At 46.7% G+C, this 14,139-nt stretch overlaps 5 protein-coding genes; 3 read left to right on the top strand and 2 right to left on the bottom strand.

Annotated features, from left to right (window-relative positions):
• Positions 1-1,468: 1,468 nt before the first annotated feature.
• On the top strand, positions 1,469-2,176 carry GSBLH_T00004208001 (uncharacterized protein). XM_013043064.1 has 3 exons: positions 1,469-1,552; positions 1,587-2,003; positions 2,040-2,176. Exons 1-3 carry the CDS (start codon positions 1,507-1,509, stop codon positions 2,156-2,158), a joined length of 582 nt encoding a protein of 193 aa, XP_012898518.1. The 5' UTR covers positions 1,469-1,506; the 3' UTR covers positions 2,159-2,176.
• Positions 2,177-4,220: 2,044 nt separating this feature from the next.
• Positions 4,221-5,091, top strand: GSBLH_T00004207001 (uncharacterized protein; the record flags this gene model as incomplete). Its single annotated transcript, XM_013043063.1, has 5 exons — positions 4,221-4,327; positions 4,365-4,494; positions 4,524-4,682; positions 4,718-4,873; positions 4,903-5,091. The coding sequence occupies 5 exons, from the start codon at positions 4,221-4,223 to the stop codon at positions 5,089-5,091; spliced, it is 741 nt and encodes a 246-aa protein (XP_012898517.1).
• Positions 5,092-5,519: 428 nt separating this feature from the next.
• GSBLH_T00004206001 (uncharacterized protein) lies at positions 5,520-6,676 on the top strand (the record flags this gene model as incomplete). The annotated part of the gene is made up of 6 exons (XM_013043062.1): positions 5,520-5,622; positions 5,656-5,833; positions 5,871-5,952; positions 5,983-6,222; positions 6,253-6,297; positions 6,329-6,676. The coding sequence occupies 6 exons, from the start codon at positions 5,520-5,522 to the stop codon at positions 6,674-6,676; spliced, it is 996 nt and encodes a 331-aa protein (XP_012898516.1).
• Positions 6,677-9,543: 2,867 nt separating this feature from the next.
• GSBLH_T00004205001 (Carbohydrate kinase) lies at positions 9,544-10,596 on the bottom strand (the record flags this gene model as incomplete). Its single annotated transcript, XM_013043061.1, has 4 exons — positions 9,544-9,871; positions 9,903-10,259; positions 10,299-10,408; positions 10,441-10,596. The coding sequence occupies 4 exons, from the start codon at positions 10,594-10,596 to the stop codon at positions 9,544-9,546; spliced, it is 951 nt and encodes a 316-aa protein (XP_012898515.1).
• An 85-nt stretch (positions 10,597-10,681) lies between these two features.
• Positions 10,682-12,468, bottom strand: GSBLH_T00006778001 (uncharacterized protein; the record flags this gene model as incomplete). Its single annotated transcript, XM_013043060.1, has 7 exons — positions 10,682-10,903; positions 10,933-11,172; positions 11,225-11,874; positions 11,909-11,951; positions 11,981-12,109; positions 12,139-12,303; positions 12,334-12,468. 7 exons carry the CDS (start codon positions 12,466-12,468, stop codon positions 10,682-10,684), a joined length of 1,584 nt encoding a protein of 527 aa, XP_012898514.1.
• Between the last annotated feature and the right edge of the window lie 1,671 nt (positions 12,469-14,139).

The raw sequence follows: 14,139 nt of genomic DNA, 5'->3' as shown, positions 1-14,139 counted from the left end.
GCCCGACTACGCGTCACTCCCTTTCCACGCCTCCACCACATCCGAAGCGGTGCTCTCCGCGCCCTCATCGCGGTGGCTCTTCGCGAACACGATCAGCTGCGCGGTGTCGAAGGTCTGGAACTTGGTGCGTCGGCCCTTGGCGCCGGTCAGTTCGCATTCCAGTCCGGAATCTACGAAATCAACGCAGCGAACGCGAGAAGACAGTCCATCGCGCGGAGGAAGAACGGATTGGCCTTCTCCGTTTCGAAGGAGTACAGGTAGAACAAGCCCTCTTCGATGAGCACGCGGATCAGAATCCACCGCCAATTTTCTTCGCCGGTTTGGAAGCTTTCCGTCGCTCTGCTTGTCAAATCTGCGCTTCGATTCTACGCCGATTCGGTTTTTTCCTGCAGAGAACGGATCCGTTTGTGCAGCGACGCCGACGGATTCCCCAGCAGGCAGCGGTAGTGCACCACGCTGCAGCGCGCCAGCCACAGCGCCACCCAGAAGCGGAGATCCGCGGGGAGAAGCATGGAATGGAGCAGAAGCAGAAGCGACTCCGCGCAGGCGAGCAGGAGAGGGTGCTTCATGAGCTCGTAGGGCTCTTCGCCGTCGATGTCGAGAGCGTGGAGAGCGTGGAGAGCCGGAGAAGAAGAGGCGGACGAAGAGTCGGAGGTCGATGAGGACTGGGATGCATGATGAGGGAGAAGGGTACCGAAGTGAACCAGGGGAAGGGAGAAATCGTGGAGATGGCAGGGAAGGTTTCTTCTAAGCCGGGACCCGTGTAGTTGGCTTGGATGTACATGTTGAGAAGGGTGATGGCGATATGAAGGACTTCCTGCGTTCTATCGATGAATCTCGAGAAGAATAGAGCGGAAGTACCGCAGTTGCTCTTCCGCTTCGGTGTCGGCGAAATGAATATAGGCATTCACACGCGTTTTAAGAAAAGCAGATATGTTATCGAGGCCGACGGACGGCTGGACTAGACGTAACAAACCGAGCAAATCTCGACAGATGCTTTCATTGGGTTGACGCTCATCCAAGATGATAGATTTAAATGACTCCTTCGCAAAGAGCTTGGCGTAGTCACCCATCAAAACGTCAATCGCTTGCTGAATCACCTAGGTTTCACGAGGTCGAAACCAAAATTACTCCCACTTGCTCTTCCTTCCATTCTTTGTCTTCACACTACAACTAAAACAAATCTAGCGGCAAACAACCTCAATGGAACTCAACATGTCGTTTATGTCCTTCCTTCGATAGAGCACGATAAACTTGTTCAGTTCGGTGATTGAGAAATTGGTTTCAACCCTATTCAAACACTCCCAAAAGAAGAAGCAGCTACTCTCTTGCATCGAGTGCTCCCTCATCAAGACCACACAAATCTAAAACAGACATCGTAAATTTCTTTAAAACGAGTGAGAAAGAAAACGTGTTGATTATCAAGACGCCTGACCACTGAACATCTGTGGGAAGTGGGTGGTTTAAAGCAAAGTGTATTCCTACTTCCCCGCATTACCGTAAAGAATGAAGATAACACTGTCGACTAACCATGTGGAAATTCCTGAAGGAGGTTTGGTTTTGTTTCGCATGATTAAGTGTTCTAGTAAGCGTGATCGTCAAGAACCGACGAGTGACCGTGAAGGGACCTCGTGGTACTCTGCACCGCGATTTCTCCCACCAGTTTGTGGACATCCGCAAGGAAGGAAACAGGGTGTACGTGGATCTCTGGTTCGGACTGCACAAGAACATTTCTGTGGTCAGAACGATTTGCTCGCACATCCGCAACATGTTCACCGGTGTGACTCACGGATACCGCTACAAGATGCGTTTCGTGTACGCTCACTTCCCCATCAATGTGGCCATCAACAAGGACGGTACCAAGGTGGAGATCCGTAACTTCCTCGGTGAGAAGCGTGTGCGCCACATCCATATGCAGGAGGGCGTGACCGTGACCAAGTCCGAGGCCCAGAAGGATGAGATCATCCTTGAGGGAAACGACATCGAGGCCGTGTCTATTTCTGGTATGTGTTTTTTGGGCAGAAGGGAGTAACGAATAGCCTCTCAGATCCACCTGTGCGTGCTGGTGCGCAACAAGGATATCCGTAAGTTCCTGGACGGTATCTACGTGTCCGAGAAGGAGCTGTGCGTCGCCGAGGAGCAGGAGGATGAGGAATAAGCGACAGGAGGGGAAAGGCGAGTGTTTGTTGCATCAAACAAAGCAGTGCAGATAGGTTACAAAGACGTGCTGGTCGGGCAGCTCCGCGTTCTGCGGCGCGCGGAGCGTTTGGTGGATCATTTCCTGCGAGAGGTCGATGAATTCGTCTGATTCGCTAGCGAAAACAGGATTCGCTCGCCCTTCAGACGCAGAGCCCTCCGCCTCGCTCGCAGAGGGAGCTCGCCTTGCGTCCTCCGTGGATCCCTGCCCAGGCTGGCCAGGCTGGCTGGGCTGGCTGGCTGCGCTTTGGCGAGGGGCCCACGGGCTCTGGAGGCTCTGCTGGGACTGCTGGAGGCTGCGGAAGGTCTGGAGGCGGAGCGGGGCGATGGGCTGGTCCACGCTCATAATGGCCTGCTTGGCGCTGCTCGGCGTGCGCGAGGCGTGCTCGGCGTGCGCGGCGCGGCGATCCCTCGCGCTGCGACCCAACCGACCCGCCTTCTGCGACTTCTTCGAGGCTTCCTTGGAGGAACCGGTGGAAGAGCCGGTGGAAGAGCCGGTGGATGGTTGATTGGATGGTTGATTGGATGGTTGATTGGATGGTTGAGTGGAAGTGGATGATTGATTCGTGGTCACGTTGGTGGGGGTGGTCGGATTGAGCGGGATGGGCGCGGTGGAGGAATAGCTCGATGCGCTCTGCGACCCTTCCGAACTCCGAGTCACGATCCACCCGCCATGATTCAATAGGGACCCATTTTGATTACTATTGGGACCATGATTCACAAATGTCCCATTATTCAGTAGGGACCCATTTAGATTATTATTATTATTGTTATTGTTATTGTTATTGTTATTGTTATTAATATTGTTCATTGATGTTCCATTGCGATTTGATTGGCTCAACGGATTCACCGCGGTTATCCCAATCGATGGGTCCTCTCGACAGAAAAACGAATTCCCCGCGGGGATCGCGACTTCCAAGGCGTCCATCGCCGCCTCCTCGGATTTCCGCGGGAATGTCTCGGGCGTTTCATCGCCGGGATCGAGAGAATCGCGGTGAAAAAGCAAAACGGGGGAGGCGGATGGCTCCGTTTGGCTCAATTTCCGCGTCAGTTCCGCGAGAATCGGATTGGGCGTTTCATCGGTGAGTTTCGCGTCCGTTTCAACGCTGGCGATTTCCACGGGAATCGCAGCATCTTCGCTGATGGAGAGACGTGGTCCGCCAGAGGGGAGAGAAGCCAAATATTGCTCTCTCCAGAGGATTTCGTCGACGGAGAGGCCGATTCCGTTGAGAGAGTCGATGATTTGCTTGATGTCCACGAGCATTGAGCGATCTTCCAGAAGATCGCTGAGAGCGTCTCCCTCGATGGCAGAAGACGTGTAGCTCTTTTTTGAGCTGTAAACGAGCCCACCTGGAGATGAGGATGGAGGGATGTGGAACTACCACAAAACACAAAGATTGGGGAGAGAACGGTGCTCACCCACGATAGAATGATGCAAACTAAATAACAAACGCCGAACGAATGGGAATAATCGGAGAAGGCAGTTCCGATCCATCCGCTTCCCAACGTATTCCAAACAATTCCACCTAAAAGCAGCGTGTAATAAAAAAACGCAAGAGGATGCGTTGCAAGGAGATTCGCAACCACTCTACTCGTAAAAAAACACATTTCGAACACTTACTGATACTCCTCCTTACGAGAATACAACCGCTTAATGCGATTGACCGCTACACACAATGACATCACCGTAATAAATTGAAGCACATTGTAAATTCCTCGAAACTAGTCCTAATTCCAAAAATATAACAAAACTAAGAGCCAAGTTGCCGCTGGAAACGCAGCATTTTTATTGAGATTTAATGAAGCATATACAATGAAAACGGGACCAGCGCCCATGTCCAGAATTAACGTGGCTATAAAGGCAGCAAGGATTAGGCTATTTCGTTAGTGTCTCGTAGATCAATTTACCTTTTCTTCATCAAACACTACAAAAAACCTTGCCAGGTCTTCACTATCCTGAAAACACCGAAAAACAAAACCCGCGGGAATTTGATTAAAAATCGAATCGAGCATACTAAGCATTAATGGCTGACGATACCCTTGTTGAAGACCCTAAATTCTACACGCTGGGAAGAGATCTCGCTAATACGGAGAAGAGAGTGCGAGACAAAGCGGTAGAAACGATTCGAAGGTAAGAGGAGCTCCTATTTTGTATTCTCACATATTAGAGACATTATCAGAATCCAACAATGCACGGAGCTTGAAATGATGAAGTTATGGAAGGGTTTGTTTTACACCTTCTGGATGTCTGACAAACCGTTGGTGCAGGAAGAATTAGCAATCGTGCTAAGCGAAATGGTACACACAAATTGTCGATTTGATCGTAGTTGTTTGAATTCCGCTCAGAAGAGCTTTCTTGGATGTACATCGTTTGCTTCTGGAAGACAATGATCCGTGAATGGGGTGGCATCGACATGCTGCGTATGGATAAGTTCCTTCTTTTAATTCGCAAATTCACAAATCAAACGTTCAGCTTCTTAGAGCAAGTGCGAATTTTCAATCGTTTTGTTTATAATTTTAGAAGCAATGGAAACAATCACTCGTTGAGCAGTACCAGTCGTTGGTGAACACGACAGTGTACAATGAGAAGTCCATTGGACTGTTTTCTCAGTATTGCGAGTGTTTCTTGGATGAGTTGCACAAACAGAATCCACACATCTCCAGTTACGACTTTATGGTTGCTTTGCTTTTTTCTTTGTTATTCAGAATTTGATTCGCCCCTTCTTCCACATTTTAGAGATCGATGCCTCTCGCCTTGTCGTTTATGGTATCAAGGAGCGCGTCTTTTTGTGCATTCTTGACTCCTACGAAACCTACCGTGAAAGTTTGTATTTCGCTTCTATCCTCACAACTAGAGGGAGAAAGCGAAGAAAAACCCGCTTTCGAGAACATTGATCTTCGTCATGTTTAATATCCTTTGAAACTCTGCAGAAGTGACTTAACGTGCAGCGACGTGATCTTTAAGACGTGCTACAATAAAAAAGACCTCGTTGCCGCGTTCCGAAAGTCTTTCAATGAATTAGAGTTCACTTACGAGAAAGCGTTGAGAGAGCGATTCGACGACTTGGAAGCTCCCGAATTAAAGGAACCGGTACGAAAAGAAGTCGTGAAGCGAGTCGGAGGGAAGGAGAAGAAAGAAAAAACGGCGATGAAAGCGAAGAAAACGCGAAAGGCTAAGCAGGCTAAGCAGGCCAAGCAGGCAAAGACACCCGAAGCGAAGTAACACGAATTGGTTTAGTACGTTGTTTGTTTGTTTGTTTGTTTGGAAAGTTCGTTTGTACGCAAAAGAATTCCTTTTCGATGCCATTTTTTCGATAGATACGATGAATTTTATGCAGTTAAGGTCCCCGGGGCCTAAGAGAATTATCAACTCTTCCGAAACTGTATATATATCGCCTTTGGCACTCATAAAGATGATAAAGCACGGTTTGTCTCTGTGGAGTTTGTTTCATTTTGTAGGAAGAGCCGGAGTTCCGATTGAAGTTATGGGTATGATGTTAGGCGAGTTCACGGACGATCTCACTGTCTATGTGAAGGACGTGTTCCCTATGCCGCAGCGAGGAACAGAGGCAAGCGTTGAAACGATCGATGAGCAATATCAAAGCGATTATATTGAATTGATGCGCCAAACTGGCAGGTAGCTTCTTTCGATTTTTTCGAATTTACTTCATCAGAATGGAAAATGTCGTCGGTTGGTACCACTCGCATCCCGGTTTTGGATGCTGGCTCTCTTCCGTCGATGTCAACACACAAACGGTGCTCATTTCCATTCAATCTCACCTCCAGATGTTCGAAAAAACCGACCAGCGCTGCGTCGCAGTCGTGGTCGATCCCATCCAATCCGTGAAGGGCAACATCGTAATCGACGCGTTCCGCTTATTCCCCAACTCTGCTAGCATGCTTCCCTCATCTCCGCTCCAAAGCACGAGCAATCGCGGACACATCGTCAAAGCCACCACGCAGCAGCGTCAGCGAGGCTGCGGCCGCGAGTTTTACCGTCTCCCCGTGCGCTGGGACATCGATCCGGTACTCCGCGCAGCGATGCCTGACATGTAGTCCGAGGAGGAGCTTCTGACGCGTCTGTCGCGGCCGCAGTGGCATGTAGGTGCGGGATAACCGCGGTGAGGAGTAGGAGGGAATGCTCTGCCAATCATTTGAGCGGAATGAGGAGCGGAATGGACGATTGGTGAGCGAGGTGAAGTCGCTGGTGCGAGAGCTGAAGAATCGCGTGGAGGAGGAGAGCAAGCGATCGGAAGAAGGATTTGTGGGAGAAGTGGACCCGAACCGACAATTAAAGGCCGATGCGGAAGAATTGTTGACGGGGAATCTGATTCAGGGAGTGAATGCTACGTTGAGTGAGATATTGTTTTGGAGTGTTTGTTGGATGAAAGGAGAGGGATGGGAGGATGGATGTACAGGTGAATGTTTTTTTTGTAGAAATGCGCTGTGTGCGTGTAGGGAATGGCGAAGTAGTGCTTAATTGAGGTGTATAATAGAAGAGAGGGACTTGATGAGGATAAAAGAGGTGATTAGGTAATGATGGTGGCATACTATTCGTAGATAGTCAAACAGTGAGTTGCATTTTTGAATGCAAAAGAGAGAATCAACAAGTCCCACTAATAGATCAAATGAATATGTGTTTTATCTTTTTAGAAACATACTAAATCACTTTATAGTATATAAAAAGAGCAGAAATAACCTTCCATCTTCAAGACAACAGATGCATCTAGAAACAATCCCAAAGTCCGTTTTAATATAAGGTCATAAATAGGTATTGAACGAAGAATACAGGATAATGTTACCTTTTTGTTATTATAACAAGGTACACCAGTATTATTACTTAAAATGGTGACGACTACCGATTGTACATGTATATTATTACATTTAGAATATAGATTCGTCAGAAAAATCCAGGAAATTAAGATATTTACTTAACGACTACATTACCAGGGAAAAGCAAAAGATTTCCATTAATGGAGTGGAACATGAAGTGACTATATATCAAGGAAATCATTCCAATGAGTATTTGCTGAGTGAAATGAAAAATGGGAAAGTTGAAGGTCGATGTCAATTATTCAATCGTGGAATCTTAAGTCTTGCATGGGTGATGAAAAATGGGAAACGAGAAGGTGAATTAACAGAATATGAGAATGGCAAAGCATTATGGAAAGAAAGCTGGGATTCAATCCTTAGAAATGGCGGAGATCGAAGAATAATAGAAAATAGTAAAGAAGGATTGGTAATGACAATTCGATGTAAATGTGAAAGCAATGAAGAGAATGATGATGATGAAATGGTGATCTTTCGAGGTGGATTCGATGAAGAAATGAATCGAGATGGTTATGGAATCGAATATGATAAGGAAAATGATGGCAAAGAAAAGATAGAAGGATATTGGTCGAAAGACAAATTGATTCGAATCATTCGTGAATTTGATGCTGATAAAAAGAAAATGATTGAATATGCTGAAAACAATAGTAAAAATGGAAATGTGGATTTATTGAATCGAATTCCCATCTATGTTGGAGGATATTGTATAGAAAATGGAAAATATGTGCGACATGGCTTGGGATATTTGATTGATGAAGCAAGTGGAACAGCAATTCGTGAAAGTGAATGGGAACATGGAAAAGAAAAGAAAGGAGGAATTGACTTGTGTGAAGGTTGGTATGTGAATAGAGTGGAAAACGATATTCAAAATGGATCGAATAATGAAGATCCAACAGAAATAAACGATGAAGATCCAATTGAAATAAACGACGAAGATCCAACAGAAATAAACGACGAAGATCCAATTGAAATAAACGATGAAGATCCAACAGAAATAGACGACGAAGATCCAATTGAAATAGACGACGAAGATCCAATTGAAATAGACGACGAAGATCCAACTGAAATAGACGATGAAGATCCAACTGAAATAGACGACGAAGATCCAACAGAAATAGACGACGAAGATCCAATTGAAATAGACGACGAAGATCTAACTGAAATAGACGACGAAGATCCTGGTGAGGGAAAGAATGAAGATCCTATTTGTATAAAGAATGAAGAAAAGAGTCTGGACATACCTATGAAACGAATCGAAATATATGATAGTTCTGAATTGAATGAACTGGATGTGAAAGTGACGGACTTGTTGATATGTTCGAATAGCTGTAACGATTTGATTTCATGGGATCTGAATCAGTTCAAGTGGTTACAATCAATTGGAATAGGTAGTTATTGTTTTGAATCAGTACAAACATTCAAAATCGATGGATTGCATCGATTGAAAACTTTGATAATCGGAGATCATTCATTTACCCGGGAAAAGTATGATCTCGGAAATAATAGATCAAAATCATTCCACATATTGAATTGTGAATCATTGGAATCCATTCAAATTGGTCGATATAGTTTCAGTGATTTTGCTGGAGACTTTGAATTGAGGAATCTTCCACAATTACAATCCATTCAAATAGGGACAATTGGTTACTATGGATTGAAATCATACAATTTCTGGGGTAGTTCATTTGTGATTCGAGGTATTGATATGATATTGAATATTTGAATGATGCATAGATCTTCCAAATCTACAATCCATTACATTAGGTAATTATGCATTCTGTGAATCCTTATCAACAAAAATGGAAAGTATTGAATGAATTTGAAAGAAATGATTGATGTAGATCTTCCATCATTACAATCCATTCATCTCGGTGTAGGTGCACTTCAAGGAAGAAAATATGAAATATTATGTTCCTTAATAATGCGAAGTAATAATGAATTGATTCGACATGATAGAATGTAGATCTTCCAAATCTAACATCCCTCATTTCTAAAGGAAGTGGTTTCTGTTATCCTCGTATTGTGACATTGGCAAGTATTTCTGAATATTGAATAATGAATGTATTTAGATATTCCAAATCTTCAAAATGTCGATCTATATAAGCGATCTTCACATTCTTCTAATACCAAAGAGATTTTACCCCCCTTCATTTATATTCGATGGAAATCAATTTCAAGTATTGTTTGATTGACTTCATTTCACTCATAGATGTTGCTCCTGCTCTTGCTAATCGTGTTTAATAAGTCAAGCAGTAATATGATGAATTAGATGCTTTTTTCAGTGATAAGTTGCTATTAAGACATCTTGTTTCATTTTAAACACCAATTTACAGAATTTGCAATTCCGTAAAAAACATTTTCAGTCCTATTCATATCCACTTTTTATTTCCCTTTCATCTCCTAAATCATTTACCCATATTCAACACACTCCTCTTTTCCACCACCAATAATATCATTGTTTCCACCCATCATCCATTTCCTTTCTTCTCAACAAACACAACACACCCAACACTCCATTCACTCCTCTTCCCCTTTTTCCTCCACCGTCTCTCCCACTTCTTCAATCACCGTCATCACCGTCATTCTTCGTTTCTCTCGTTCAAACGCGCGTCTTCCCGCTTCTCTCACAATCCCCGACGTCGCTATCGCCGCTCGCATCGCTGCGCTCATCTCGCCCGCTTCTGCCCGCTTCGACCACAAATTCATGAGCCCTGCAACGCCTGCCACGATGTCTCCCTGCCCTCCACAACGCCGTAAAGAAGCCGGACTGTCGTTACAAACCACTTCGCTGCCATCCGAAATGCGGTCGATGGCGCCTTTCTGAAGAATGGCGGGTCCGTGGAGTCTATGGAAAGAGGGCATGAAGTGGGGAATACGCAGAGGAGAGGGATCGCACAAATTCGTCGGTCTGTGTGAGATCGGAGGGATTTTGGTTTTCGTTCATGACACGATTCCAGAGACGCGTGAATTCCATTTGGTTCGGAGTCAGAATCACGTTTTGTGTTTTAAAGTCAATGTCGGAGAAGATTTCGGGGTATTGAGTAAGCACCCAAAGACCATCTCCATCAACCACTAATGGCTTCTTGATTTCGAGCGCATACAGAATGAGACCTTTCAGAGTCTGGATCATTGAAGGATTACGCCCTGCTCCGGGACCGATCACAATCGAATCGAGTCTAGGGAATAGCTTTTTCACTCTTTCAATGTTCAGCACCGCCAGCTCATTAACCCGACTTTCAGAATCCCTAGTTAAAACACAACGAATCTAACACTACATTTCTTTCGATAAGGTTATCACTGGATACACAATCAATTCGGGACTATAGCATTTGATAGGAATTCCGGCTTCTTCGGAGCAGATGACAGTAACTAAGTCAGCTCCCTAGGTATTCAATATAAAAACATTTGCAGTACCGCACGCATAGCCGATATTCCTGCATAGAAAGGAGCTCCGGTGTACTCCAGACATCCCCCAATAACGCCGATCTTTCCGAGCTGTCCTTTATGCAAGCTACTTGTCAATGGAGGGATAATCCCTCTGGCAATTTTGAGAATTTGGAGAGAACTCATTTTATCAAAATTCTTCATGTTGCTTTCAATCTTGATAAAAGAACAATATCAACAACGATTACACTCACTTGAACCCAATTATCCATCATTTTTTCCAACAAACACACAATGCCTCCTTCATTGTCCCAGCAACCAAAATCCACCCCCGCTTGACTTCCACGGCCTCCAGCAGCTCCATTCCCTCCACCGTGTACGTCTTCACCAAATTCATCGTGAACTCCACCTTCGGCTCAATCATCTCCCTATTCTCCTGGAACGAATAATGCTGAAACGTTTCTTCGCCATCCTTCACCACTCTCGCTATTTCCTACCCTTCACATCCCTCCTCGCCGCTACTTCTAGCCTCCACACGCGAATGGCGCCGTCTTCTCCGAAGGTCAGGATCAATTCGCGGTCTTTCTTCCACAGAATTCGACGAATCGCCTTGCTGTGCGCACGCTGCGGACGGATCACCGCGCGGCCCTCCAAGTCCACGACGCGGAAGAGCCCATCGACGTACCCCACGGCGATAAACGCGCCGTTCTGCACCAAGGAGAGCGACGTGACGGCGTTTCCGAAGCCGTTCACCGCGATGCGCTTGTTTCTAAATAGTAGAAACGGAGAAACCGGACGGTCGGAGGAGAAGAACGTCGCCGTTGCGATAGCCGATGATGGTGGTGTCGGAGAGAAGGAGGAGAGCGGTGACGATGGTCATGCGGGGGAGAATGCGGTTGACCATTTGGACGTCGCTGGTGTTGTAGTTGTAGATCATACCGCGGCCGCCGATGCAGGCGAAGCAGGAGTTTTCGGGGTAGAAGCGGATGTGCCAGAGCGGTACGGAGAAGCTGCGGTAGTTGACGAGGCAGCGGTGGAGCTCGGTGGACCAGAGCTTGATGGAGCCGTCGAGGGCGCAGGAGAGAAGGTAGAGCGAGTCGCGGGAGAAGTCGAAGTCGGTGACGACGTCGGCGTGGCCGAGAAGGAGGTGGTGAGTGGGCTGCGAGGCGGACGGAGCGCAGCTCCAGAGGTGGAAGAAGCCGTTCTCGGTGGTGCAGGCGATCTGAATGGGAGAAAGAAAAAAGGAGGAAAACGTAGGAGCCGTCGGGACTGACGCGGATTCGGATGATGTGGGAGTCGAATTGGGAGACAAAGTCGGCGAGAGCGATGTTGAGGAAGGAGACGGAGGGAGGAGGGGATTTCTAGGTGGGAGGAGAGCGTTGGGAGGGACGAGGAGCGAGAGAGAGGACTGGGAAGTGGGGAGAGGAGTGGAAAGTTCGTTTTGGAATTCGTAATAGGGGATTTCTGGGCGGTAATAAGGGGTGGAGTAGACGCGTACTTTTGATTTCGATGGGAGTGTCGACGATGTCGTAGCGAATAAACTAGGATTAAGGGAAGAGCGAGATCGAACTTTGTTTTCAATGTCTAAGATTGTGTGACATGGAACCTCGTTTAAAAAGGAATGGAGAACGATATATGTCATCTTGTGCATTGTTATTAGCTTTTGCATATATTGGATTTGTCTATCACCAGACCGTTTCTGAATTAAGCGCAAAACCAGAATCCTACGTCGGAAGAAAGTAAATTCACAATCTCGTAGTATCGTCCCTCGTGCGGTAAATAAAATAGGGATTGAAACTTCTTGAAGAGGCGATAAGCATCTTCGCGACGGTCTTTTGCTAGGTACAGGATCGACTTTTCAAGTGCAGTCGAGAAAAAGTCAAAAAGCTCAGCCTATTTCAAACGAGAGATAAACTAGCTTACAGTATAGCATTCCAGAGAGTGATCGATGAAATTCCACAGTCTTTCAAACTCACGGCATAGAATCTCCGAACTGTCTACACCAGAGGTATTTGCTCCACTTCCGGTTTGTTTCCCATTCTGTATATTCTGAGACATTGGTAATTGCAATTTTCAGAATAAAACGGATTGAAGCGATATCCAATATAGACAAATAATAAAAGAAATCGATGAGGCGTGAGAATCGAACTTGGGATTGTGATCAACGTGCTTTGCTGTATACTACAACTCGACTATGAAGCATTACAAAGCCAAACTCATAATATGTTGAAGCGAAAATAGAGCCATCTACGCAGAATTAGAGAGTGCAATTATATCGAACTGGATGTATGAACATAGAAAAATGGGTGGATACAGTTGAAATTCCAAAATATCTTTGATTGCTTTGGTGAAATGCCAGGCGAACGTTCTAACAGTGAATACTTGTATGCCTTTCGCATCTGTGACTCGTCTAGATATATTCAAACGGCTCTGGATGTTGCACTCGATGAAAAGAGGCCGCCTGGTCTAAAGAAGTCAGAGAGGAGGATTGAATACACGGATCGGTACCAGGAGTTATCAAAATTGAAAGAAGATCAATACGTCGCGTTTGATGATTATTTTGATTCTAGATTGATATTGAGTTTCCGTCTGAATTGTTGTTATCGCCAAATGGTAAATTGGCTGCTCTGTGTACACTCTCAACTTTTTACATGTTACACGTCGAGTTTTTGTAAATAGAATAACGCGTAGAATACAGAGGAAGATGTATGGGAGATCAGCTACAAAGAAGACTTGGCATTGAAAGAAGCAACACAACGACGACAACGTGGCGATATCCACATTCTATGGCTAAGCGATACACTCGTTCTCTTGTCAAATCGCTTCGATTCTTCCATCCTCGTATTCCCACAATCCACCCTCATTCCCAGATCTACAACAACACACAGCGCCTATTCAAAGGGACCATCCCTTTTTCCTCCTCCACACCACCTTCCACCGCGCTGCTCTACACCACCTTCGCGTCCTACTCCCTCCAATCCAATCAATTCTGGCTCTTCGCGCTCGATCCCACCGGCCAGCTCTACGTCTGCGACCTTCTCTGCGACGTTTCTCTCCCCTCCTCCTCCCTCACTCCCAGCGAATTCGGAACAATTCCCTCCCCCGCGCCACCCAATTCGCCCCGATTTCCGCCAACGGTTTCCCCGTTTCCCTCGCCGGTTTCCTCGCTCCTCCCTTCCACGTGCGCTGCGTCCAAACCGAAGCCCATTCCGCCCTCTTCATCGCCGCCACCGTCGCGGGCGTTTCGCCTACCGCCGACCCGGACGACCAGCTCGGCATTGCCGAGATTTCTATCGGGAATTCCTCGGTCGTGGATTCGGTTCGACTCGAAACGCTCGCCGGAAACCCGATCACGCGGCACGCCGCTCCGTTCATCGCGCGCTGGCGGGCGTTTCTGCGGACTCCGCGGGGAACCGACCGGATTCCCGCGATTCGCTGGCTGTCGATTCGTGGAAACGGAGAAACGGCGGCGGTGGTGGTGAGCGATGGGCGGGTTTTGATCGTGGATTTGAAGGAAGGATGCGTGTCGTCCCGCTACGAAGAGGCGGTGGACGACGCACAGAGCGCGGTAACGAGCATTGCCGCGCTGTCTGTGACGGATCCGCTGGACGTTTCGCGTGTGAACTGGGCGGAGTGGGCGACGGAGGAGCTGCTGTGGGTGTCGAATCTGCAGGGAAACGTGGGTCTGCTGCGCACGTCGGACTGGGCAAACGAGCTGGGCGAGGACGG

This window comes from Blastocystis hominis (assembly GCF_000151665.1).
Source record: "Blastocystis hominis, Singapore isolate B (sub-type 7) whole genome shotgun sequence assembly, scaffold_6".
In the NCBI taxonomy this organism is placed as follows: domain Eukaryota; class Bigyra; order Opalinata; family Blastocystidae; genus Blastocystis; species Blastocystis hominis.
This window is presented reverse-complemented; position numbering and strand designations above follow the sequence as displayed.